Below are 27,762 nucleotides of genomic sequence, written 5' to 3' on the forward strand. Positions count from 1 at the left end.
AGGTCACAAACATAAAGGAATTAGGGGTTTGATCTCGGTGCAGAGAGATTATGTTTTTGTAGTATTACGTAAACACCAACCTCGGGTTACAGATTGGACCAAATTACATGGTGTAAGGCATAAATACATTTCATTTTAATTAACAGGGTTTTATTTATATCTTTATTGTAAGTAAAGCATTTTGAGTTGAATTTCTTGTATTAAAGGTGCTATAAAAATAAAGTTTATCATTGTTATTATTATTATTATTATAAGTAGTAGTAGTAGTAGTAGTAATAGAAGTAAAAGCAAAAAAGTCAAAGATGAACAAGCTGAACTTAAAGGATCTTTTCTTTGAAAACCTATTTTTACAGAAGCAGCGTTTTAATAAACAGGTTTTGGACACGTTATGTTGAAAAGTTCTGTGGTTTTTAAAAGTTTAAACTTGGTGATTAGCAAAAAGGTCATTTTCCACATTGTCTGAGGGAGCTCAACACACTGCAAATAGAAAAAACCCATGTTCAAAATAAGACAACTTCGTCAATTTTACGACACATTCACTTCAAAAAGTCTGCACACGTGCAAATACAGAAACATGCTGCAAATTGACAAAAACAACCACGGAAATGTTTCCATGGGACCCAAAACAGTGATGAACCATCTGTAGTTCAGTCACACAGAAGCAGTGAATATGAGGAAGTGAGGTGTGGTCTCATGGTTTCGAGGTGTGTTGAAGTGAAAACACAGCTGTCAAGCACAACATCCACTCACACATGTCAACACACCTAAAACCTTGTTTTTATTAAATAATTATTTCATGAGAATATGACAAAATGAATAATTACAAGGTAAGTTTTGCAGAAGTTACAAAGACTTACGACTTAATGCATGTTACACCTATTGCACTTTGAAATATAAAAGAAAATGCAGGCGTATGCAGTTCAAGGTAAATCCTGTGGCACGCTATAAAGTATCATAAAGTTTGGAAAATACATGAAAATATTTCTGCACACCTGAAGCATTTCATGCACAAGTATCTTCAGATGAAACCAAATGTGATAAAACGTTGTCAGGAAACTTAAAATGACTCCATGGACAAAAGCAAAGCTGTAAGATTTCTGAAAATACAACAACATAATGTTTTTTTATATACAATTGTCCTTTTTTAAATCTTCTGGGAGCCGTGAAGAAGCTGAGAACTTGAATCACTCAGTGAAACATCAGCCAAATGAAAACATCTTCTACTGGTAGTCGATATAAACTCCACAACACATCCCAGCAAACATCTTCAGACTGTTCAGTTTCTTTTTGGCTGTCTGGTTGACGATGAGCGCTACGTGAATGAGTCATCGTTTTTCACCGTTTGACACTGACTACCACTGGCTACAAAAAGGGAAGTGGAAAGAGAAGTCCCTCTTTTAGCCTGAATGTCCTCAGTCTGTGTCCTTGTGTCTCCAGCCGTCGCTCAGCTCTGTTCAAAGTGTTTAAAACAACTGAGAGTGGTCAGAATCCCACTCGGGTGCAGTTCAGTAAGCGTCCACGGGGGGCAGCGGGCGGCTCAGTTCTGCGGCGCCTGGTTTATCACCTTCTTCTTACGGACTGAGACCAAGTCGTAGAACGGATCCTTGGTGATACTCGCTCTGTTTGAAGTCAAAAAAAGAAAAAGGTTGTTAAGAAAACGCCGATGCAGCAGTACTACAGAAAATAACTTTTTGTGGTTTATGAGAGAGAGAGAGAGAGAGAGAGAGAGAGAGAGAGAGAGAGAGAGAGAGAGAGTCTGTCAGACATCTGCACGTGTACTGTGTGTGTGTGTGTGTGTGTGTGTGTGTGTGTGTGTGTGTGTGTGTGTGCGTGTGCGTGTGTTTGATATTACGACATGAGCAATGCATGTGTGTTCATAATGATAAATCCTTGTAAGTGCAGCTACATATTTTTAATTGTTGTAATTTTACAATTTTTTCATTTACATTCAGACAGAGAGAGAGAGAGAGAGAGAGAGAGAGAGAGAGAGAGAGAGAGAGAGAGAGAGAGAGAGAGAGAGAGAGAGAGAGAGAGAGAGAGAGAGAGAGAGTGTGTGTGTGTGTGTGTGTGTGTGTGTGTGTGTGTGTGTGTGTGTGTGTGTGAATTTCCATCTATGTTAGGACCTGCTTCAGTTTTAAAACATCTTGTGGATTGTGAGGACATTTTGGACCCTCCTAGATTAGATGGGACAAATCGATATCTACCACACTTTTGTAATATTGCTAATGATGAAAAAGATATCGTGACAATAACTTATGTTGTTTTATCTATGGCAGAAAATGACAGATGGAAAATGAACAGCTTGCTTGTGAACATAGACTGATACTACACACTTGAAGTGTAAGTTCAGTCTTTTTGATTATCTGAACTTTTCCTACCTCTCTGACTGGACTGATTCAAACAAATTAGTTTTAGCCACTAAGGTTTATGCTCGAAGCAGAAGTAATATCTGTTATTGCGAAAACTTAACAGCCATTGTGTAAAAACCCATATTGTTATGTAACTATACACTCATGTATAATCTTGCTTTTACTGCCAACTAGTGGCAACATTAGCACAGAACACTTTTAACTAGAATACGAGAACTCATCCATAACAAGTGGATGTGGTCTCAAGCAGAACAAGCCACACTTGACTTCACCCAGCTGTGATGTTGGGTGTGGACAGATGTTTACTCGACTTTTCAAACCACAGAGGTGAGAAGTTGTTGCTTCTTCATGTAGAGTCGCTGTCAATAAGATGTAATGACTGATAAGGGGAAGAGGCTTCTCAGTGAAAGCTCCTCACATTCAAACAAGGCTGAAGATGTGAGTGTAACCATGTTTTCTGATTTGTCTCATTATGCTAGTGTTGTTGTTTGTGTTGATGTTTGCACAATTGTGTACAGCATGTGTGTGATCTGACCTGATGGCCTCGATCCAGGAGTCTCTCTCCTCGGCCCCGGGGGCACAGATGGTGTACGACTGATGTTTGCCCTCCACCACTCGGCCGTCCGTCTCTGTTTTACAGGCTTTGATCTTCTGCCCTCGACTGTTGGGGTTGAACAGCTCCAGACAGTACTAGACGACACCAGAAACACAATGTATTCATCTCTCTGTTGATCTATTAAACACGTGTTATGTTCATACAAAATGACCACATTCAATTAAGTTGAATGAGCTTTTTTTAACATGTTTGGGATGAAAGAAAACTAGGGCTGGGCAAGTTAACTCGTTTTAATCGAGTTAACTCAAGTGATGAGTTAACTCGATTAATTATTTTATCTCGCATTAACTCAGGTTTGATTATTGATTGTTTTATTGTGAAAGTCAGGCTTTTATTTTGTGAAAGTCTGTTGCTGACTGCTGCAGAACAAGAAAAAAGAAAATAATTGGCGGATAAACAATCGAGTTAACTCATCACTTGAGTTAACTCGATTAAAACGAGTTAACTTGCCCAGCCCTAAAGAAAACACATCTGGCAGGAACCATAGACTGTCTGTAGCTTCCTGAACTCGAAGCCAAAATATCCCAGATATGGGCGCTGCCATCTTGTTTTTGTCTCTATCATTTGGAGCCAGAGTCTGCACAGGTTTATGACCTATGCTGCAGCAAGCCACTAGATGATATGGCTGATATGGCTGATATGGTTTCACTCTTGGGGAGCTGTCATGTCGTCCATCTTTATTTACAGTCCATGGCAGGAACTCACCGGTTTGCGAGGATATGGCACTTCCCTCACACACAGGTTCTCCAGAGGGATGATGCCTCTGGGCTCTTTATCCTGCAGACAGATTAAAAAGAGATGGAGTGAGTCAGGAGGAAAAGAAGGAGGAGCTGAGGGTAAAAATATCATCTGCACCAAGAAAAGAAGAGAAGCAGCAGAGCCAGCGTGTCTGAGGACAGATTGTTTAGACATTTAAGTTGTGATATTGGGCAGAACCTGAAACTTAACAACCTGTCAAACCTTTACTGAAAATAAAGACAATATTTTGCTATGCACGGCCTAAATAACACAATTATGTTAAACGAATATAATCTTTTGTACCTGTGACATATGATTAACACAAAGACCTTTATGACTTTCAAGTACCAGATTGTGAGCATTTTGTGATCAGCCCCCTTTATGGTTAAGGTTTGGTTTCACATCTTCTATCTCAGGCTGTGGTTGAAGTGAACGTTACAAGACAAACATGCACCGTCGCTATCTCTGCCCCAGAGGTTCTGCAGCACCCGACTCAATTATATACCACAAGACTCATTTTGAACTTGGTTTGTACAAATAACTCTCATTGAGGACACCCTTCAACTGACCGGTGGAAAAAAAAACAGTGAAAATAGTTTGAAATGAAACCCCCCCTTGTGGTTGTATTTCTCCGCCAAACGAGGAAATTCTCTTAAAGCAGACTTGACGTATGTTCTAGAGGAACAGTGAGGTAACAGTGACCTTGAACCATGATCTTGGATTTCCAAATTCTTATCAGTTCATCTGTGAGTCCATTCGAACCTTTGTACCAAATTGAAAGAAATCCCCTCAATGTGTTGTTGAGATATCGCGTTCACAAGGCAACACGTAGCTTGTGAGGTCATAGGGACCTTAACCTTTGAGCTTTGACAACCACATTTTAACTAGGGCTGGGCAAGTTAACTCGTTTTAATCGAGTTAACTCAAGTGATGAGTTAACTCAATTAATTATTTTATCTCGCATTAACTCAGGTTTGATTATTTATTGTTTTATTGTGAAAGTCAGGCTTTTATTTTGTGTAAGTCTGTTGCTGACTGCTGCAGAACAGGAAAAAAGAAAATAATTGGCGGATAAACAATCGAGTTAACTCATCACTTGAGTTAACTCAATTAAAACGAGTTAACTTGCCCAGCCCTAATTTTAACACATTCATCTTTGAGTCCAACTGGAAGTTTTGTGTCATATTTGAAGATATTCCCTCAAGTCGTTCTTGAGATATCGTGTTCACAAGAAAGTTGCATATAACCAGAAATCTTAGTTAATTAAGACTTTCAGATATTCTGTACTCGAAGGTGAACAAAGAGGAGCAGCTTACAGTGGTGTGCTCAAAGTAGTAGAGGCAGTTGTCGGTCAGGATGAACCATCGCCTCTTCCACGTCTTCACTCGGCCTCCTGGAGACACAGCAAAGAAAAAAAAATTGTTTTTTTTCAGTGGAAAATAACCAACTTAAAAAGCTGCTTCAGTTTATCACAGACAAAAACAATATTCACAGCTCAGAACCAAGTCAAACATCTGTATTTGCCGACCCCGTGACATTGCGTGGTTCACATACACAACCATGAGGGTACATTCCACTGTTGGGTCAGTTCTCAGTACTTCCTGTTTTTAAACCTTGTTCTGACACGTAATGTAGCACAGTGTCGAGAACCACATCTAAACCACCTGTCGAGTTCATGGTTTGACTTTGCAGCTTGATGGGTTGAAGATGTTGTGGTTTTATGGGGGATTTACATCACATCAACCTAAACTGTTCATAACAATCCATTAAAACGTATTCAGGAGAGCCGTGTTACCGAGTTTTAAAAGCCAGCCTTCTCTGTCGGGGTTGAAGAAAGTGTGAGTCAGATCGTTCCCGTCGTCCTCTGGGATTTTGAAGGGTTCGGTGCGAATGCTCTCGTAAAGTTTCTGAGTAGGAAAGAGGTGAAAAGGTAAAATATCTGAAATGTTTTGACCTTTATATTAATCAGAGGAAAAAAAGTACAAGAAAAGTCTAAATACATCCAAACAAGACTGATTCAAACCATTTCAATCAGTCAATCAGTAAAGTTTACTCGTTTCTATTGAAAACTATACTATAAACGTGACATTATTAGCATTCATAGTTTAGTCTGGATGTACTGAGTATTTATACCAATAGGTGTAGCTAATCAATTCCCACTATTATTATTAGTATAGGTTCCAGTGATTGGCTGGAAGTTCTCACCGTGAGCAGATCGTTGGGCAGATCCTCTCCGTTGTTGATGCCTCTGTTCATGGAGAAGAAACGCTCCAGCGTGGTCTTGTCCTTCACGTTGGGGTTGTGGAGGCTGGTGTTCAGCATGATTATGGCAAAGGACAGGATGTAGCACGTGTCTGGTGTTGTACAAGATACACACACACACACACACAGAGTAAGAGGATGTATAAATTATACATATGATGCTCTGCTTTAGTTAACATGAATACAGGTAGTAAAGATGAGACAAGTCTGGAGTGATATGAAGAATTGAAAGTCTGAAAGACAAAGATTCCGTTTTTCAGTCACACACACACACACACACACACACACAAAGGGTAAGAGGATGTATAAAATATACATATGATGCTCTTTTTTAGTTAACATGAATACAATTAGTAAAGATGAGACAAGTCTGGAGCGATATGAAGAATTGAAAGTCTGAAAGACAAAGTTTCCGTTTTTCAGTCACACACACACACACACACACACACACACACACACACACACACACACACACACACATACACACACACACAGTAAGAGGATGTATAAAATATACATATGATGCTCTGCTTTAGTTCACATGATTACAGTCAGTAAAGATGAAACAAGTCTGGAGCGATATGAAGAATTGAAAGTCTGAAAGACAAAGTTTCCGTTTTACAGTCACACACACACACACACACACACACACACACACACACACACACACACACACACACACACACAGGGTCCGGTAGAGGAAGTGGACACGTGCACTCACCAGTCGACTGGAAGACGTGCGTGTTGCAGTCACAGTAGCGTGTGGCGAAGGCCTCCATCATGCGGTCGATCTTCTGGGCTTCACCAGGCAGACGGAAGCTCCACAGAAACTGTCTGTCACGTGCACAACACAACACAAACCCTGTTTATTCAGGTGTCTGACACGAGTGTAGTTACTCAACTCATCTGGAGAGAGTGTGTGTGTGTGTGTGTGTGTGTGTGTGTGTGTGTGTGTGTGTGTGTGCTGCAGCTGGACAGTATTTTGCCAATAATTCAATTCCTTTTTCTTTCCACTCATGTCATGAAGCCTGAAGTTTTATGAATTAGAACAAATGTTCTTTCAGCCTGGGAGATACTTCATGTTTTACATAATGACCCTGATGAGTTACTAGAAATCCTGCATCACAAACTGGAGATATATGAAACGCAACATTTCACAAAACACAAAGTGTGTCAGTGACGTTGTTTTTGTATTTTGTAAAAATGCTCTAATGTCTTTAATGTATTTGTGAAAGATTGTTTTCTTACATGTTGTTTTAGTGAAATGTGTTGTGTCTTGTAAATTGTGTTTTGTCAAATGTTGTCTACTTTATGATGTGATGCTTCAGAAATACTCTGCCCTCTCTGCTGCGGTTTCACAATGATCTCACCTCCAGTTGGTAAAGATGAGCGAATTTGTTTAATGAAATGTGTTGTGGCTTGTAAATTGTGTTTTGTCAAATGTTGTCTATTGCTACATGTTATCTGCCATCCATGTTGCTGATTTGTAAATTGTGTTTGTTTTGTTTAATTCAAGTAGAAGCAGCTTTACTTTGACCATCACTGAGGTCATTTGACGTTAGAAGCGACTGATAACATCCAGATGTTTGAGACGTTTCCTGTTGATTGAGCTACTAAAGATTTAGATATCTGAGCACTGACCTGAGGGCCTGGACCAGGTTGAGGTCGGAGAACTCGTGCAGCTCCACATAGGCCTTCAGGGTCTGCAGGTGGAGCTCCTCCCTGTAGGTCAGAGGAGGAGGGAGGAGGAGGAGGAGGAGGAGGAGGAGGAGGAGGAGGAGGAGGAGGAGGAGGAGGAGGAGGAGGAGGAGGAGGAGGAGGAGGAGGAGGAGGAGGAGGAGGAGGAGGAGGAGGAGGAGGAGGAAAAAGACACATGAAACCAGAGGAAAGTTTCACCTTGTTGGAACCTGCCTTTACAATCCCTCCTCCTACAACCTGTTTCCCTCCCTTCTCATTCCTCCTTCTGTGAGGATCCTCCTTCCCTTTGCTTTTCCTTCCTCTCAACATTCATCTCTCCCTCCTTCATCTACTTGATATTTATTCATCCTCTTCCCTCTTCAACGTGTCTCAAAACCTCTTCAATCCTCTTCCCTTTCATCGTGCTCACTACCTTTTTTATTTCCTCTTCAACATACTCAACATCCCACCTCCTCCTCCTCCTCCTCTTCCTCACCTCTCTCCGAGGAATTCTCCAATCGCCGTCTTGTTGAGTCCCTCCTCCTTGTAGAGGAACTCAGCGATTGGCTGAGCTCTTCCGTCCAGCAGCTTGTTCTCCACCAGGTAACTGATGCCCTGCAAGCACACACACACACACACACACACAAATTAAACCTCCATGCACTTTTCATGTGCAGCTTGCATTGGGAAGTAGCGCCCTCACTTTATGATGTAGTGCTTCAGAAATACTCTGCCCTCTGTGCTGCGGTTTCACAATGATCTCATCTCCGGTTGGTAAAAATGAGCAAATTTGCAACTTTTTTTTTTTTTTATCCCAATTCCTTAAATCTGATGTCTCTTCCTCTTTCCTCTGTGCCACAGGGTTCCGAGGTGACGGGTTAACATCTGCATCATGCATAAAGGTCAGGTAAACCTCAGCAAAACCAACCTCAGCTCAGAATGCACTTCTGTTTCCAGTAAGGGAAAACCGTCGTGCTTTTACTTTGCTTGCGTTGTTGCAAAGACAACAGTGACGAGCTGGAGCTGAAACCACTGAAACCGCGTGAAGGGCTCGTTTCAGCGTCATTTCACAGACTGACACCTTCAGTGCGGTGGAGCGAGAGGAAGTCCACACGGTGACGAGCGAGAGCTGAGCAGGTAACACAAAAAAAAAAGACACAATCCTGCTCACCTTTTTCGGGTCCATGTTGAATTTCTTCCTCCCGTTTGAGAACAGTTTGCTCTTCTCCAACGTTTTGCTGCAGGAAAAGTAACAACGAAGAATAAGAATGAGATTTCGTACACAAAGTTTTATTTTTTAACCTCCCCTCACCTTACTTCTATGTATAAATGAAACAATGATTGAAAAGATGCATCAACACCTTTGTCAAATATTTTACCTCTGCTTATTGTGTGGTTTATTTGTCTGTCTGTTTGCAGGATAACACAACGACTACTTGGTGATCATTGGGAGAATAAACATTGTGAGAATAAATCATGGATCTTGATGAAAACATGGGCAATGATATTTAGGAGTATAATGTAAAATCCTAGTGAATTTAAAAGTGTTTTTTGTCACAGTGCTGGTGAATCTTGGTGGAGGTTTCCCACGGTGACGTCCTCGTTACATTTGTGAAATAAGCTTTATTGTTGTTTCAGACTATTTGGTTTTCTTTTTGGTCTTGAATCAACCTCTTTGTATAAAAGATGCTTTTTAAATTAAATTGCCTTTTTTTTCAATCCCTCAGTTGTATCTCTACAAAATTGTGACATGTTCAATTCTATTCTCTAGTTTCCTCACTTTGAAAGCTATTAAAAGAACAAACGCTGTATTTTCTATAAAAGACGAACTGAGAATCCAAGGAAAAGGTTTCAATTATTCAGAAAAGACAAAGAAAGAAACTCCTCTAATAGAAGATACACCAGGAGGCAGGGCCTTGTGGTTTGGGGACATTAGAAAACGAACCAGTGTAAGTGGAGGGTTGACTGTGGGTTCTATGTATAAATGCAGATGTTCAAACAGGTGCAGGGGTTGTTCCCGACCAGAACTCACTTTTCCTCTGTCGACTCGAAGCTGAGAATGTCCGCCATCACGCTGTCTATCTCCATCTTTAGCTTCTGGATGGGGGGGAAGAAGAAGAAACAGGTATCAACAGAAAGGACAAGACAATTTTTTCAGTGACAAGGATAGGCCATCGACTTTTTAGTCTGGCCCATGTCCTGTGATTGACACTGCAACCAGCCACCAGGGGGCAATCAAGACGTTTCGGCTTCACTACATCTCTACGTACACTCTTTGCTATATTTGCGTGGACGTGCGTTACCTGGATATCGTCCAGAAGGTCCTCCTTGTGCGTCTTGATGCCCTCGATCTCCATCTTCTCATCTTCTGTAAAATCTGAGGAAACTGGTGAAAAAGACAAATTGGAACAAAATCATGAAACAGATTGTCAGGAAGTCAACTTCCTCAAAATGAGTAAGAGCCAGTTCCTCACAGATGTTAAACACAACGTTTTTAACATCAGATACATTAATGATGAAATGCACTTTGACAGCCTCATTAAACATTGATTGATCGTTTAAATCTATCGTATGGAGACTGGAGTCGTCCTCCATTAGCCGCAGGTTCAGTTCCAACCCATACCTTTGCTGCATGTCTCCCCTTATTTCACACTTACAGGATTATTATACATTTCACAATAAACTTCACCAATTTTTTCATATTTCACAACACTGTCCAACCAATGATGGTGAAATGCCCCCAAGAATGTTTTACACTTTTTTGAACAAAAACGTACAGAACATTTTCTTCTTGTGTAAAACATATGAAACATTAAGTGTGAGAAACTGATATATTGACATATTGAAAGTTTGGTGTTTCTAAAACATTCGGATAAGTTCTCCTGGCTGCGTATTTCCCAAAACATATTTTCCTACCTAGTTGGTAAAATGAGAATTTCACATTTAAAATTTAGAAATTGTAGAACACAATAGTCACAACCCACATAGCAAAATAGTTTGTATCCCACATCTGGGCCACAGATAAGCCAGTGCAATACCACAGGTCAACCAGAGGGGCCAAGACTGGTTTGGATCTGTTCTGTGCTATTTGGGTCACTTCCACGTCTTACCAAGAGAGAAGTTGGCCAAGAAAGGCCCATTCCTTTTGCATCATTTAAGCCACACTTGCTATTCTACAAGGATCTTAAACATCTGGACTTTGAGATCTCATTAATAACTGTCTGACTCACAAAGTCTTAAACCTTTTCACAAAGAGTAAAAGTCTTTTCTGGTAGGATGTGCGTGACTCTGAGCGAATATGAACACATCCTGGATCAGTGTAATGTGTATTTGCAGATAGCGTCATCATAGGTGGGAGATGATTCTGTGGAAGATGTTGTGGTTTCCATATTTACGACATGAGCACATAAGTGCATATTAAAATAGACGCAGGTCAGTGGTGACGAGTGGATTAAAAAAGACCTCACACAGTCATAATGAGAACAGACTCATATCGATACAAGTGTTTCTGGGTTTATCTGCACAACTGATAATACTAACACCAACATCATAGTTTCCATGTGGTCAATGTGCTGCAGGAGATACTGAGTCTCCTGATAGAGTCAGAGTCAGAGTCACAAATTCAAAAGTCCAGACGTTTGTGACAGAATTAATTTGAGTCTTAATTCTTTTTCAAATCAGTTCAATGACTTTGTTGTTACGTTTAACTTGCAGGAGCAACAGAAACAAAGGCTGGTGAAGGTGAATTTAACGAAACACAAAACAGGCGTCAAGCTGCTGAAGGTGAAACCAGTCAGGAGGTCGAGAAACGCAAACTGAGAACTAATCAAACTGACTCAATCCATACAAAACAGACAAAGTGTCACAGACGACCGGGAAAAAAGACAGGAAGTAAAGTAAGAGATACACAAGGACAGAAGTTTCAAAATAAAACTGGAAAGAGGACCTCAAGGTGCAGACAAAGACTGATCCAGAGGAAACTCTGAGTCCACACACAAGTCCATAGGTCAAAAGTCATAAAAGTCAAAAGGTTAAAAGAAAATCTTCAAACTACCAAACTGTTTTCTCCTGTTGCTCTTGGATACTCGCTGTGTGCAATACTGGTTCTTATGATTCAAAAAGTTATGTTGAATGATAGAAAATATTAGAAAAATACTCCAAATACTGGAGTGAGAAAATCTGCAATTCCACATCTGTTATTTTAAAGCAACACTACGTAAGTGTCACTGAGTAGCAGCGCCCCCTGCAGCCATGTGTGGTAATTCATTCTGTTGGGCTCCGTTTCCAAGTGGTTTTCATGATGAGAAAAAACAAAGTCTATGAAAGTGTTGACAGCAACTTTCTTAGATGCAAAGTTGAGAAAAAGGGCGTGTGACAACAGAGACATGTGAACTGAGTGGTTTTAAAGACCACAGACCCCCACCCCCACCCCCCCCGCCCAGCAAGTCGTCAAACTGCTCATTTCAATCATTTGTCTCGAAGCTGTTACGTGACAGTTGGACTTTTAGCGGTGGGACGGTGAACAGACGTCGTTTAAAGACATCAACTTCTCCTTTTATCTAATCAGTGATCTGCGACTGTGTGAATGTCTCTTCCCTGTTTCAGAGGCGTGTGATTCGAGCATCGTTTCACCACAACATGCAACAAACCATGAGAAGAAGAAAACTAAGAACTGTGCATTCAAAACCTAAATCATCAAACAGCAGCTGTTAACCTTTATTTCTAATTTCTAATTTTCTATTAGCCGTTTCTAAATTATGAAGCAGGTGAAAGTTGACAGGAAAATTTACTATCTCACTAGGGATAAATATAAAAGACAACCTGAATTATATAATGTCATAAAACAACCATCTCTTACTACTAGAGTAATAAAAAGCCAAACATTATTTTTAGAGCATAGATATATATAACAAAAATAAAAAGACTAAATGCTAAATCTTTTTGTGGCAATCAAAAATACAATACATACAATAATAAAAAGACCAGAAGAGGATATCAGGTCTTACCCATTTGACAATCAGTCATTTATATCCAAGAAAATAAGATGAAATAAAAGTCCCGACTCCCAGGCAGTGAAACGTGAAGAGAAGGTGAGAGGCTCAGCTCACAGCTCAGTCTGAAGGAGATGTTCTGATGTGACTCCACCTCTTCCCCCTCCATCACAACCTCAAGCTCACGTCAGCTCAAAGCCAGAAGTAATGACAAGGAGTCGCTCCTTCAAAATAAAAGTGTTATTAAATGGATTAACCTTTTTTTTTTGCCTCTCCACACCAGAGACAGCTGTTGCCTGGTCTTCATTTCATTGTTGTGAACACGATATCTAAACAACAACTTGAGGAAAGTTCTTCAAATCTGGCAAAGATATTTACTTGCACTCGTAGATGAACTGATTAGAATTTGTCAAAGGTGAAGGTCACTGTGACCTCAACACATCTTTGTTGACTTGTGAATGTGATATCTTGACAACGCCCGGAGGAAATCCTTTTAAAGTTTGCACAAATGTTCACTTAGACTCACGGATGAAGTGAACTTATATTTCTGTGAATGAAATATATCTCAAACACCTGGAGGGACTGAATCTGCATCAGTGGTGGAGGCTTAAGACAACAGGACATTGGTTCTAGTCGCTTAAAACAAATCCTGGATTAGGAAATGTTGAAGTCACAGTAACATGAGAACAAACACAGGTAGCTAAATGACTCAGACTTGTGATTCTTAGTTTTGGACCATCGGGAGTTTCTGTGGACGTCAGATTGAAACGTCGTCCAGAGCGGAAGTGACACAAAGTGTTTGGAAATCTGCTCGCACGATGAAACTCAGTTGCAAAACCCAGAGGAGGCCAGGAAGTGAGTTTTGAAATCCTGGCATCACGTCACATGTGAGCTAAACACGGAGCGGACGCAAGTAATTCCTCCTGGAACTGCAGCTGAGATCATTTTATTTTGAAGAAGAGATCCTCCTCCCTCTCGTCTCTGTGTGGTGAACCGACTGGGGCGGACTTGACATTTGAAAACGTTCGATTCCAGTAGAAGTGACGACACAAACGTTGACTTTTAAAAGCAAAAATTACGCTGACGCGCCCTCTAGTGGAAGCAGAAGGACATCACAGTTAATACGAGTGTGTGTGTGAACATTTGTGTTGCAACAGGTCACTTTCCATGGATCCTTTAACTTAAACCATTTATAACAAACTTTATGTCTTTGTGTTTAGTGAAGAAGGTTAATCTCTGTCGTTCTGTTCATTTCTTTGCTTTAAAAATACCTTTAAAAAGTGAATCAACTTATTTTTTAACGACATACTTGGTGGAGAGATGGGGTTCTGGTCAAAGAACCCATTTAATTTTGATATGAATTCAGACAATTCAGATTTTAACATTGCAATAAACACGTTTTTCATATTTTAACTCTAAACTCCTAAACTCCATAAACTAAACTACAGAATCAGACATGTGTGTGAATTTGTGTGGCTTGGATTGGTATTGGTTTAAGGTATTACTCATGTTGTGGGGACCTAAATCTATTTATACACACACACACACATTTGTCTTCCGTATGGGTCCCCATAATGTACGTTTTTAACTTGAAGATTGATGATGTTTTAAGGTGTCGGTTTGATTAAAGTTCGGTTTAAACAAGCAGAAACTATGGTTGATGTTAGAGTTGGTCTTCAGGAAATCAACGTACTGTCCTGTGTAGTCATGGAGACACTGCTGTGTGTGTGTGTTTGTGTGTTACTGTGTTGGCGTGTGAGTGTGTGTGCATATGATTGCAAAAGGAGGAAGTTTCAAAAAAAGCCCTTCAGCTTCTTCCCCCTTACGAAACCCTTCACGTCCATTTTCACACCTTCGACCTGTTGCAACCTCTTCCATCTCACTTGTAGTGTGCTTTACACCGTTCACCTGCCGATGACACAAGTTGTGCTGATTAGGAGACGACACACAAACACAACACAGGAAGGAGAGATGAGTGCAGAAGTGAAGGGAGAGAGAGAGAGACAGAGAGAGAGAGAGAGAGAGGGAGGAAGAAAGAGAGGCAGCAGAGGGAGGGGAGCGAGGGAGGTAACAGTTTCCTGTCGTGTTTGCACCTTCCCCCCCGACTGTGTTTCTGTCAGCGAGCACAGACGAAGCTGAGCGGAACAGGATGCAGGCGATCAAGTGTGTGGTCGTGGGAGATGGGTACGACATTTATTTATCTTCAACTTTATCTACTTTGCTGTAACTTAAATCAAGATGGACCTCAAGATGTGGAATCTTGAGGTGTTAACTCAAGCCGGTGTGTGATGGGGCTGCTTGGGGCCTCGGCCTCAGAGTTGAGGGGGCTTTTCTTCTTCATAGATTGAGCAACTTGTGTTTTAACGTGTTTGCTAAAAAGACAAAACTCCCGGACTCTTCAAAACTCACGAGAGAACAGAGTGTGTCCGGGGAGACGTGTCGAGCTGTAGGCGTGTGTTTGACAGCGCTGATTCACAGTGATGGGGCCTGATGAGGAGGACAGGCCACGACATGCAGGGAAATGCTGTAACGCTGGGCCGGCTCCGAGCAGAGAATCTCACTGCAGATAGAAAAACCAAAGAAGAAAGAGGAGCTCCAGAAGAGAAACCATTAGATTACACAAGAAAAAGAAAATGGAGGCTCTACTTTGTTAAAGCTGGACGTTGTTAAACTCTTTAGAATTAAAAAAACCTTCAGCACCGTCTAAAGATTCAGAAGATTCAAACTTCTACACACTCTCTGTCCTTTAAGGTGGAGCAGCAGTGTCATTTGTCGTGATGGGAAATTGTGAAGCGGAAGTGGTGAAGTCGTTGCTGCGGCGTGATCGATAAATTAAATTAGACACTTGCAGGGCGCACGCTTTACAGGACTGTGTGTGTTGAGCTTCCTGTTAGTGACACTGTGATTTAAAACTATAAAGTTAAGCTTTCATGACTTATTTAGGTGAACACACTAAAAGAGAGTTGCAAAGTTCCCCAAAAAAAGTCAAACGTCAAACGTCAAAGTGACAAATCCCTCTAGTGGTCGAAGAAATTAAGGCTTTTTATCTCAGAATTTATCCAATCTCCTAAAAGTTACATTTTTGTTTTTAACTATGATCACAACACCACATATGTTTTGGTGGGAAATGTAAATGCGATCAAATTAAAGTTGTAGTGAATTGTTGACAGATATTTTAGTTTTCCATCTGAATTGCCGATCTATTTTGAGTGAGAACAGCATCATAAATGTTTTTTAGACATTCAGAGCACCTGGTTAAGTTTGAGGAATAATCCTGTTGTGGTTTTAAATATTCAGGGACAACATGTTTAAGTAAATTTGACCAAGTCATCGATCTTTGTCCAACCTGAACTTTTGTCTGTGAGGCACCACACCTCATTTATTTATTCATCCACAGCTGTGCACATCTGGACAATCACAGCAGAAAGTAGTAATTTGACTGTTTTCTGAAATTGCTGGATGACAAAAAGATAAATTCAGAATATAGTTGAAAACCCATGAAGGAGCTTCACAGAACCGACCATGCAGCACTTCTGAGATCGGCCAGAAACTTTTCAGTTGTAGCTGGCGTTGGCGTGACAAGTCACTGCTTATTAATATAGAAATAGTTTTGACTTTATTTGTGTCATTTGGGGATTTCCACCAAACAAAGAAGTTGAATTTTGTTGAGACAGCAGAGAAGCTTCATCCCCTGCAGCTGTTTGTGTGTGAACACGTGTCGACGTCTCTCTGTGAGACTGAAGAGATGTGAAGCTGCCGTTAACAGCGACAGAGGAGGAAGCTATAGAAACAACAGTGAGCTGCTGATACACAAACCTTGTGTAACACGTCCATGTTTAATGGATCAACAATACTCACAATGCCCTCATTAAAAACGTTAAACCCTGATTTGAAAATCTCGTAACACACGAACAAGCTCATGCTGGCAAACTCAAATTAATCAAAAAAAGCTAAATAACATCACAGTATTTTAAATACTAGTGTGTGTCCTCCGCGATAAATTAAGAAGGAAAAGAACATTTTATTGTTTTGAAACACTGTCGTATTATTTGGCTTTTTGGATGAATTGTAGTTTTGGTTTGGAACATTCAGACCTTGTAAACGTCAGGCAGCTTATCTGAAGAGATGGATCAAGCTGATACAGAAAAAGAAAAGAGTTGTGTCATGTCAACAAACATGAAGGAGATATTACCCATAATCCCCGGCTTCCTGAACCAGAAGAGCTGGTGCTGTAACAAATCCACCAAACTCTGTTCAGAACTCTTCATATTTCAAAAGTTTCCTCCTGAAAATTGGAGATAAACTCTGGTTTTTAACTGATCTACCATCAAACTCATTTGAACAAAGCTGCTTTAAGGCCAAAGATAAAAAGATATAAAACTACTTTCATGTGAACAAACATGATCAGATTTGTTTCCTGCATACTGTCTTTTTTTTGGACTGGACCAAGCAGAGGAAAACGGGGGTGTCTCGAGTAAAGATGCACAAAATGGAGATAAGTTGTGTTTTGACGCGATGCTGACGAAGCAAGAGGCTGCACCCAAAGACAGAAACAAGGAAGAGGAGATGAAAATGAGACGGAAACAGTGACAGAGCGAGAATGACTCTCCTCTGAAGAGATGGCTGAGATAAAAGCAGATAACGAGGGATGGTGTGAGAGGAGGAGAGGAACTTTGATGGAAAACCAGATAGAGAGCGGACAGAGAGAGATCAGGAGTGGACGGTTTTTTTTCTTCTTCTTCACTTTGGCTTGTTCCTGTTTTCAGCTTTTGAAACAGATCAGTTCCTTTTTATCGCTCACACACAACCACAAAAAGACAGACACACACACACACACACACACACACATGGTATGTCTATACTTGTGACAGAACACACTCCCCAATCCTAATAATAAAAACTTTACTTTTGACCTCTCACTGTCGTCGTACGAACAAAGTCTCGATCCTAAAAAACTGCAAAACTAAAACTACAGAAGTCATCGTTCGACAAAAGACTTGAGCCAAACCCAAGAGCTTAATCTTGAATTTAAATATTCGTCTATAAAACCGATTTAACCTGTAATTTAAACTTTTTACTCTATACTTTAGGTAAATTTCATCCTTACAAACAAACCAAAAGCAGAACATTTGGGGATTTGGGTTCCTGAGCTTTTCGAGATGAGCTTCCCTTGCTGGAGATGCATTTCTCTGTGTGTGTGTGTGTGTGTGTGTGTGTGTGTGTGTGTGTGTGTGTGTGTGTGTGTGTGTGTGTGTGTGTGTGTGTGTGTGTGTGTGTGTGTGTGTGTGTGTGTGTGTGTGTGTGTGTGTGTGTGTGTAAAGATGAGTTCTGGTGATGTGCTTGAAACGCTGACAGCAAAGCTCTGGAACAAAATAAGAAGGAGACCAGTCGATACTTGTTTGATCGGCTCTACCTCGCTGTGCCCCTGGAATCTTAAAATCCAAACCAGAGTTGACCTCTGATGCCCTGTGGACCAGCCGGGGCCTAAACTCAGAGATGTCAGGGCGTGTGACTGATGAAAACTGTCCCACAATGCATTGCACCAAGAGAAAGGGACGAGCCGCTCACAGTTGAGCGGCAGCGGCATTTTGAAGTCATAGTGTGAGTGATGTCGGTTCACGTGTTGCATCATTTCCTGTCGCTGCTCGATGCTTCAAAAAGAAGAACAGAGTGAAAAATAGTATCATCGCATTATATACTGTTGTTATTTATATATATAAATATTTTGGAGGTGGAACCACGATTGTATCCCTCCCCCTTGTATTCTCTCTCTCTTGCTTCAGACTTTATGGCCTCAGTCGTTGTTTTTGTCTTCATCAAAAAAATGTGTTTTTACTTGTTTGATTCAGAGCTGTCGGAAAAACATGTCTCCTCATCAGCTACACAACCAATGCCTTCCCCGGGGAATACATTCCTACTGTGTGAGTATGACACACACACACACACACACACACACACACACACACACACACACACACACACACACACACACACACACGTGCTCTCTCTCTTTCTCTCTCTGTCTGAATGTAAATGAAAAACAGTAAAATTACAACAATTGAATATGTAGCTGCACCTACAAGGATTTATCATTATGAACACACATGCATTGCTCATGTCGTAATATCACACACACACACACACACACACACACACACACACACACACACACACACACACGCACACACACAGTACACGTGCAGATGTCTGACAGGTTCGGACTGGCAGCCGCCTGATTAAACCCCCCTGCAGCTACAGTAAATACAGAGAGTGAATGATTCCACAAAGTGCTGCTGCTTTGTTTGCAATTATTCGATCTTTTTAGGAAGGAATTAATTACCGAACTTATTTAATAAAGGTGATGTGAGGAATCAAATGGAGTAAAAGTAGAACTCCTTAAAACTTGCCTGTTCACAAAAGCTTGAAAAAGAAAAGATATTTCATTTCTGACCGTCTTTGTTTTTTACTGTGTGAAGGAAACTTGGTACCATGAAAAGGTTTTTATATGAATCCAAATTATCATTATTATATTGTCCTGAAATAGATATACAAATAAAATATAGTTAGGTAAAGAAAAACATTATGTAGATATATTATATAAACAGATAATTCAACTTATGCCTGACATAAGACAAAAAATCATCTTAGCCAGGGAGTAATATACCTGTAGGCGTCAGCTAACAACAATAATAATCATATTAATAGCAATTATAATTCAGCTTTATATGAAATGGTAATAACACACACACACACAGCAGATGGTGTTTCAGTGTCTCCACATGGAGGCAGTGCTGCGTTAGCATCACAGACCCTGTGGTTATTTTCTGTAAGAAAGAATCTCACCGTTTTTAATGAGCTTCTCTAATAACCAGCTCCTGCTCTCCGTCTACTTCTAAACACCCACCGTGACATTTGTATTACCAATCAAATGATTGATGGTTTGGAATCTGCCTTTAAATGACTGTCTGACTCTGGAGGCGGCTGATTGATCGACCGCTGACCTTCTGGCTCCCCACAGGTTTGACAACTACTCGGCTAATGTGATGGTGGACAGCAAACCAGTCAACCTGGGCCTGTGGGATACAGCTGGACAGGAAGACTACGACAGGCTCCGCCCGCTGTCCTACCCACAGACGGTACACACACACACACACACACAAATACACACTCATAGCTGGATAGATGGATGGATGTAGGGAGTCAGAGTTCAATAGAGAATATAAGACACACTTTGTCTCCCGCTGGTTTCACAGAGTTCCTGATCAATACAAAAATACAGCACCCGGTCGCATGTCTCATTAAATTCAAAGACAGGGAAAGACAAGACAAGAAAAGAGGAGAAGTTACTGAGGAAGCGGAAACACACAGATAGGAATTTCATCTGGAACTTAGTAATGGGAGATGTGACCGTAGCTTAGCAAAGCAACGACCTGAAGGAAACAGAAATGAAAGGCACACATATTTATCGACAGGTGAAAATATGCAATAGGCCTTTTCACGATTATGAAAGATGCTATTCGAATCGAGATGTTTCTCCATGAAACCCAGAGTGATTTGAATTGGTGACTTACGTGGTTTGTCCAGAGCTTTCTTTCCACCGGCTGTGGTCCTCATCAGCATCACGTGCTCAGCAAGAGTTTGAATTGAAGATTCTAGATCAATACACAGATTGAAATATGTTCAACAGCATAAAGGAAATGAGTGAAACACGCACACACAAACACACACACACACACACATATATTCTGTACATATAAACAATATCTACATATGTGAGAGATACTTCTCAGTGTGAGAGTATTCTCCAGTTTCTCCATGAAACAAGAGGAAATCATGTGACGTGTACTTCATTCCAAAAAATTGATTGAATTCTGTAATTTAGTGAAAACGTAATCACACACGGTTACGTTTACAGTCCCGAAATGTGTCCCTTTATTGGCATCACCTGCCCAGTTGTCATGGAGATGGAGTGGTTATTATTCCCTGGCGGGTGAAGTGATAAGATAAATCAATCTCATGAGACACAAGTGATGAGGGGTAAAAGCACATTGCTATAAGTTTAATGGTTTTTAAAAAAACATTAGAAATCATGAAAACAATACGTTTTACCGATTCCTGCTCAGGCTGCTTCAGTTTGGTCAAATCTATCTCATCTTCACCTTCTGGTTGTTCATCTTCAGTATCTCTTCATCGTCTCTCCTCTTCCTCCTCCCCTCGTTTCCCTGCAGGATGTTTTCCTGATCTGTTTCTCCCTGGTGAGCCCGGCCTCCTACGAGAACGTCAGAGCTAAGGTGAGTCTCCAAACCTAAAAACTACACATTTATATATATCCTATATCGAGGGAGAGCTGATCAATATCCCTGACTGTCGGTATCACACGGAAGAAACTTGATTGTTGCTTATTTTCCTACACATGTTTTTAATAATCAAGACTTTTGGACAGGACTTGTTCCAGTGTGCATCAGCACATTATGTGTCATCTATGATATTCTCCAACACTGTGTCTGACCGGTGAACAATGAGGGGGAGTTAACCACACAATGATTCACAAGAACAAACCACATCTACTTGAAGTCACACAAGTTATGATCTTCTATTTTTGTTTTGTTAAATCACAGTTATATTTACATTATAGCTAAAACACATGCAGTTGCAGCCCTTTGCCAGTGAGGGGTGCTGCAGCCCCTTCAGCAACACTACTTCCAGCGTCCTGAAAACTCATCCATCAATTTATACATTTTTGGTTTAATCGATGACAAAAATCTGTCAGAATGTTAAATGCAGTTTGTCTGGGATCAATCAAATTAGCTTATTTCTGTTCAACTTAATGTTAACATTAACCTAAAGGTGTAGGGTGTAGAATTTAGTGACATCTAGTGGTGAAGTGTCATGTTGCAGCCGAATACCCTTTAGTTGTCATAAAAACTCAAAAGGTTTAGTTTGTCCAGTCTAGGCTACTGTAAAAAGAGAGGACCCGCTCCTTATGTAAATAAAAAGTATTGTAATATAAAGTATTTAAATATAAAGGTCCCGTTCTAGGATAAAGAAAAAAACAATTTGTAAAATCTAGATAAATTCAGTTTCTTCCAATAGATCCTTCCAGCTAAATCTTACACACTGGACCTTTAACATCAATTTAACATATTAAAATGTATAATGGTAAAAACATCTGTTAATCAATAATCAAAACTGTTGCAGATTGATATTCTAAATGAGTGATTGGTCCTCTCAGGTTCATAGACTTGTGATTTCCGTCCCCCCCCCCTCCATGTTCCACTCCTGCTTATTCCTATTCAGCGTCATGCGGGTTAACGAGAAGACCCCAGCTTCATCGTGAGACGAGACCTTTCATGTTCGGGCCACTCTCTAATGAAGTGCTCTCGAGGTTAACGCTTTCATGCACGAGCTTTAACGAGCCGAGCTTCAACGGCAGCTCCTTCATTGACCTCTCTCCAAACCAGTCGCACATCTTCATTCAGCCCAGTCCGTCCTATAGGAAGACAAAGGGGGGTGACGTCGTGAATGTTGATCAGACTTGCTTTTAGTGAGATTCACCGCGGCTGCGTCCTTCAGTGTGAATCCCAAGTAAGTCGCCATGGTAACAAGGAGCTGGAGAGGTAGCGGAGAAGTGGGACCTGCTAGATGAAATGCCGAGGAAGGAATTTAAAAGGAGGAGCAGGTTATGAGGAGGTACAAAAAAATGAATCAACGCTGGTTAAACTTCAATATAGTGGGAAGAGGACGGAAGGAGAGAGACGATCGACTCTTTGAATTTTCGATGTGGATCAGAGGGCAGATCCGACTTTCTTCATCATTATGAGATCATCTTTTTTTTCACATTTTCCTTGATTTCTCAGGGAATAACATGTGGATCTAAATGAAAAACTGAAAATCAGACATCATCAAGGGGACTGATATTTATGAGAGTGTGCAATTTGGTGTGGATCCGGATAAAAGTGAATTTGAATGTGGCTTCACAAGGAGACTGAAGTATGAGCTCATGTGGTCATGACAACAACCGCCACTGTTTTCCCTAATTGGGTGTTTTCATGTTTTATTAACAGCATCTTCGGGGTCTTTTAAAACCCTTTGAATAGTGACATCCGTATATGTCCATACAGAAACATATTGCACACGATTCTGAATTAACGAGACCAAAGTCCTGGCATCTCTCAATGTCTCAGACCAAAATAAAACTGGATCAAACTCAACGAGAGCTTCTCTTGGCATTTAGAACTCGGCCGTTCCTTTAATTCAGAAAAACAGAGCTGAATTTCAATATATATCAGAAAGTCTTCACTTCCTCATATCGCCATCTGCATCCGATCCCATTTCCAGGTTGTTCGGCCTCTAATTCCGAGGCTGTGTCTGGTTTACAGCTTCACAATCCTTCTTTAATCAGTTTTAGAAAGCTCATTTGTCTTTCGTGTGTAGAGGTTAACGAGTATCGACAGCGAGCGGCCTGAGCAGCTAAATGTCGAGCGAATCAAAGGGAAATGACACGCTGGAGTATAGATTAGCAGCCTCCTGTTCACGCAACCTCCATCCTTCACCAATCAGACTGTATTCACACTGTGCTGCATCACATGACGCACGGTCCAGCGAGAGAAAAGAGGAGACAGATTGGTGTGGCGTTCAACAACAACCATTTTGTGTCATTAAAAGGAAATTAGATCTTTTATTTCACGACTGATGCACAACAGGAAAACATGAAAAGTGAAAGAAGATAAATTACACAAACAATCCCGCTCGGTTTTTATCCCTGTTCACCTGAGGTAGAGATTTAACAGTGAACATTAGTGGAATTCTTTACGTCTTCTGTTGAGTGGGACTTTGTTTTACGCTGTAAGGTCAGATTAAATTAATTTATTGAGTCAAATCTCAGAGGCTTGAGAGAAGTCAAATATAAGGTTCATTTAAAAGTAGATAAAGAGACAGGAGCTGAAACTAAGTGTTTCAGACAGAGGCTGAAAGGAGGAGCTGCAGCAATGGACAGTCTGAGGAAAGTGATGTTAACCTTCTCAAGTAATAACACAAATTAGAACGATCAACCTGATTATTTGCGATGTGTTTAAGTCATATCGATCTAAACGAAAATCCAAACCTGAGATCAAATCTGATCTCAGTAAATCACTCTTGAAAAACTGATATCAACTAAGGAGAGATGTCAGAATTTAATTCACATATGTTTAAGTTCAGAGTGGTTAAAACTTTTAGCTCTTCACATTGAGACAGTTGAAAACTGAGTCTAAAGAGCAGCAGTATGATTCATCAGGTTTTACCCACAATCCCCCACATGTCACTCGTGTGAACACCACTCCTCAGCCTGGATTTGCCAAATCCCCAAACTACGACAGTCGCTGGTGTGCGAGCGCCAAAAGAGAATCGACTTAATTCCTCCAGCCGATACTGATCTTTAATTTGCTCACCGAGGGAAATGGATGGTGGGAGAATGAAAGAGGCAAAGAGAAGAGTGAGAGACAGGACGTACGAGGGGAGAAAAGGGACAAGTGAAGGAGAGATCAGAGGGAAAAAGAAGGGAGATACTGGGTGAGCGATAGAAAGACGTTGATACAGGACTGAAAATAAAATACTTCAACTTGGGGCCTAAACACTGAATTACAGCCATTTATTCTTCTCCTTCTTAAATGTTTAAAATGTTCTTATTTAATGACAATTCCTAAAAACTCCCTCATCTAACTTCCTATTCATTCCAATTGTCTTCTTTCTTCTCCCCCTCTGTGTTTGCCTCCGTCCGATTCCAGTGGTACCCGGAGGTCCGTCACCACTGCCCCTCCACACCCATCATCCTGGTGGGCACCAAGCTGGATCTGCGGGACGAGAAGGACACCATCGAGAAGCTGAAGGAGAAGAAGCTCGCACCGATCACCTATCCTCACGGCCTGGCTCTGGCAAAGGATATAGGTCAGTCACACTCTGATGAGGTTCTCTCAGGTCTTGTTTGACTGTGGCCTCTGTAGATGTAGAGAGAATGTGGTCCACACATTAGCTTTGCCTCTGATGTTGGTTGATCTGGTGCCATCGCTTTGGTGATATCGACTCTACGGACAGTGTAAGCACATGTGAGTGGATTGGACGTGGTCGATAACCCGCTGTCTTCAAGATGAAAGTCACCGGTGATCAATACGTCCTGAGAAGTTGTGAGAGAGTAAAAACACTTTTTGAGCAGCTGCACTTTAGAGGATTTCCAATTTCAGACCACAGAAGTAATGACAGATTTTTTAAATATTATATTGGTCAGACCTTTACAAATTGGTGATACAACACATGTAAAACATTCTTAATAAATATAAAACAATTAAATATCCCCCCACTGATTTTATCAAATGCCAACAAAGCATCTTGAGGACAAATTTTCTAAATATTTCAGAAGAAAGTAAGACAAGACAAGATTTGTCGGGAACGTAGAGCCACACACATGTTTGTAGAAAATTAACGATTCCAGAAGTTGATTCCTGGTTCTGCCTCAACTGATACCATTAAGATTAGTTTGTAAACCCCATCATGACATTTCACCAAAACAAACCTGAATCAAAAACCTTAACAGTTGAAGGTGCACTCTGACCCTAAAGATTGGTGGACTAGTGGCAGAAACTTGGACTATGGGCAGAAAAGGTCTCTGGTTCGTCTCTGGTTCGACTCCACGGAGAAACAACAAAAAGACGAACCTGGATTGATCTGTCCAAAAATCCAAGAGGATTCTCCCTACCCTGTCTAGTGCCCCTGAGCAAGGCACCCCCAACATCTGCTCCCCGGGCGCCGCACATGGCTGCCCACTGCTCTGTGTGTCTGTGCATGTCTGTGCATGTGTTTGGGACAAATAAATGTATCTTAATCTTAATCTTCACTGGAGTTGGCAGAGGTTCTGACTCTGGTTGAAGACAGCCACCAGGGGGCGGTGGAGGTTCCACTTCTGAGGCGCTGCCCAGTCGTCATGAATGGTCACGCAGCGTTTCTTTTCAAACACGCCTAAAACACACATTTAGATGCACTAGTATTATTTTCTACACCTCCGCCTGATACCCTTGCATTCAGTCTCACCTGCCTGGTTTTGTTTACATGTACAGACGCAGTGAAATACCTGGAGTGCTCGGCTCTGACCCAGCGTGGCCTGAAGACTGTGTTTGATGAGGCCATCCGGGCCGTGCTCTGCCCCCAGCCCACCAAGGTCAAGAAGAAGCCCTGCTCACTGCTGTAAATGGTGAGAAACTGAAAAGGTCAAAGCCAGAGCAAAGTGTGGGAGCAATGGTTCATTCATTCATTTCCTTTCCCTGGATCTGAAGTCTACACAACTTACAAGGGAAAGAAAATGTCTGTAACACAAATTGACAAGACAAAGACAGAGAGAGAGTGAGATATCGATGGAGTGACCTCTGAAAATAAAGTCTCACGTTTGACATGTGAAATAAAAGTTGCAATCACAGACACAGGGTAATTAACTGTCTCTCCAAGGCAGATTTTCAATTTGTCAGGTGGAGGACAGATTTAATGTAGTGATGTGGAAAATGAAAGGGAACAAACCAGTAAGCCTTTTCTCCACAGGAGGAACATTAACAACTGAATAACAAAGTCCAAATTAAAAACAAAGGATCCAAGTTGGAGCTTTTTCATTTTTTTCTTCAAATTACCATATAGTAATTACAGACGTGATTGCACCCTGCTGATAATTCAATATACCGATACACTGACTGTCATGCATCAGCATCATCACCTCATCTGGTCGTTTGTTGTTTTTACAGATTCTTCCAGGACCAGGGAGACGAGAGGAAGAGATTCAAACTGCTGAGCCCGGGTTTCAAGAAGAACATTTGAAATGTCTGTAATATTTCTAAGAGAAAAAACACAACTAGATTTCCACTAGTTAAAAAAACAAACAAAAATGCTTTTGCAGTCGTAAAAAAGATGGTACAATACTTTCTGAACAGCGAGACTGAATCTTATGGTTAATTTTATATACTCAGCAGCAGCATTTACCACATCTCTGTAAGATAAGACCATTTTATTGGAGTGTATCACCCACATCACAGATTGTAGATGAATCCACACTTCCTGCTTTTGTTACACAGCACTTCTGGGGCCCAGAGTAAATAAAGGTGTCTTGTGCCTCTTGAATAACCGTCGAGTGAAAACATGGAGCTGCAGTACAATTATCTGATGATGTGCTTTCAGCTGTTGAGGTACGAGCGCTAACGATTAAGAATAAGGATTAGGATATAGCTTTGTATAAGTAGGGAAGTGAACAATGTTTTTCAATTAACAATTATTGACTAATGTATCCTTTGTTGTGATATGAAAATAAAAGATCTGTATCTTTAACATTATCCTTTCAAGCATCATGGTGGGGGACACCCGGGACAGGAGGCCAGGGTATTGCAACTATCTTTCTCAGTCAGGTCAATTAAGAGACTCTAATTAGCATAACCCCAGTGGATTGTGGGAGAAAACCTACGAGGACAAAGCGGCTGTGTCCTAAATCACTCACTATAGCGCACCATAGTGAGTCTGCCTTGTTGTGGTGGTTTCTGAATGTTGTGACACGTCGTACATATGTAAATAGAAGCAGAGAAGCGCATCGCAGCACAAACCGCAGGAAACAAGTTTATTTCTATATTTAAAGATGATCAGTCAATATGATTTTTTTGTTTAAGTGTAAAATAAACATTTACTGTGGGATTCTCCACCGGCCGACGTTGTTGTTTTTGTTGATGTACGTCGAAATCCTGTGAGAATGACGTCAGCGTAAAGTTATCTCTATGTAGAAGTCACTATAAAATCAAGTAGGGAATAGTGAGGGAGTGATTTCAGACACAGCCGGGGAGACACAACATGCAAATCCACAAAACCGCGTCGGACATGCATCTTCATCATCTTCATCATCAACATCATCATCATCATCATCATCACCTGCACCACCACAGCAGTGAGACGAATGAGCAGCACGTGTCTGACTCACAAACATTACCCTGCTTCAGATCCCATTTCTACCATCTGGTACAGACATCATCCATCTCACTTCGCCTGAGACACCGGGACAGTGGCATCAATCTGACTTCTGTGTTCGGGCTGATAAACAGACTGATTCATGGAA

General features: G+C 40.9%; 2 protein-coding genes across 2 annotated transcripts; one reads left to right on the plus strand and one right to left on the minus strand.

Moving 5' to 3' along the window:
* Nucleotides 1-757: 757 nt before the first annotated feature.
* On the minus strand, nt 758-12,764 carry cyth4b (cytohesin 4b). Its single transcript, XM_061089782.1, has 13 exons — nt 12,669-12,764; nt 9,966-10,048; nt 9,695-9,759; nt 8,834-8,900; nt 8,159-8,277; nt 7,627-7,707; nt 6,707-6,819; nt 5,929-6,077; nt 5,519-5,630; nt 5,040-5,116; nt 3,691-3,762; nt 2,905-3,059; nt 758-1,619 (listed from the first exon to the last, which is right to left on the minus strand). Exons 1-13 carry the CDS (start codon nt 12,685-12,687, stop codon nt 1,538-1,540), a joined length of 1,194 nt encoding a protein of 397 aa, XP_060945765.1. The 5' UTR covers nt 12,688-12,764; the 3' UTR covers nt 758-1,537.
* Nucleotides 12,765-14,764: 2,000 nt separating this feature from the next.
* Nucleotides 14,765-26,990, plus strand: rac2 (Rac family small GTPase 2). Its single transcript, XM_061086086.1, has 7 exons — nt 14,765-14,837; nt 18,503-18,574; nt 19,672-19,789; nt 20,882-20,944; nt 24,419-24,578; nt 25,742-25,875; nt 26,414-26,990. Exons 1-6 carry the CDS (start codon nt 14,803-14,805, stop codon nt 25,870-25,872), a joined length of 579 nt encoding a protein of 192 aa, XP_060942069.1. The 5' UTR covers nt 14,765-14,802; the 3' UTR covers nt 25,873-25,875; nt 26,414-26,990.
* Nucleotides 26,991-27,762: the final 772 nt, after the last annotated feature.

Source organism: Limanda limanda, chromosome 2 (genome assembly GCF_963576545.1).
Source record: "Limanda limanda chromosome 2, fLimLim1.1, whole genome shotgun sequence".
In the NCBI taxonomy this organism is placed as follows: domain Eukaryota; kingdom Metazoa; phylum Chordata; class Actinopteri; order Pleuronectiformes; family Pleuronectidae; genus Limanda; species Limanda limanda.

Excerpts from the sequence above, each read along its gene's own strand:
- rac2 (XM_061086086.1), top strand. The coding sequence starts at position 14,803 with ATGCAGGCGATCAAGTGTGTGGTCGTGGGAGATGG. Across the intron at positions 18,575-19,671 it reads GGGGAATACATTCCTACTGT|GTTTGACAACTACTCGGCTA; the intron begins GTGAGTATGACA and ends GGCTCCCCACAG. Across the intron at positions 20,945-24,418 it reads ACGAGAACGTCAGAGCTAAG|TGGTACCCGGAGGTCCGTCA; the intron begins GTGAGTCTCCAA and ends GTCCGATTCCAG.
- cyth4b (XM_061089782.1), bottom strand. Across the intron at positions 6,820-7,626 it reads AACCTGGTCCAGGCCCTCAG|ACAGTTTCTGTGGAGCTTCC; the intron begins GTCAGTGCTCAG and ends TGCACGTGACAG. Across the intron at positions 5,117-5,518 it reads AGGCTGGCTTTTAAAACTCG|GAGGCCGAGTGAAGACGTGG; the intron begins GTAACACGGCTC and ends CTGTGTCTCCAG.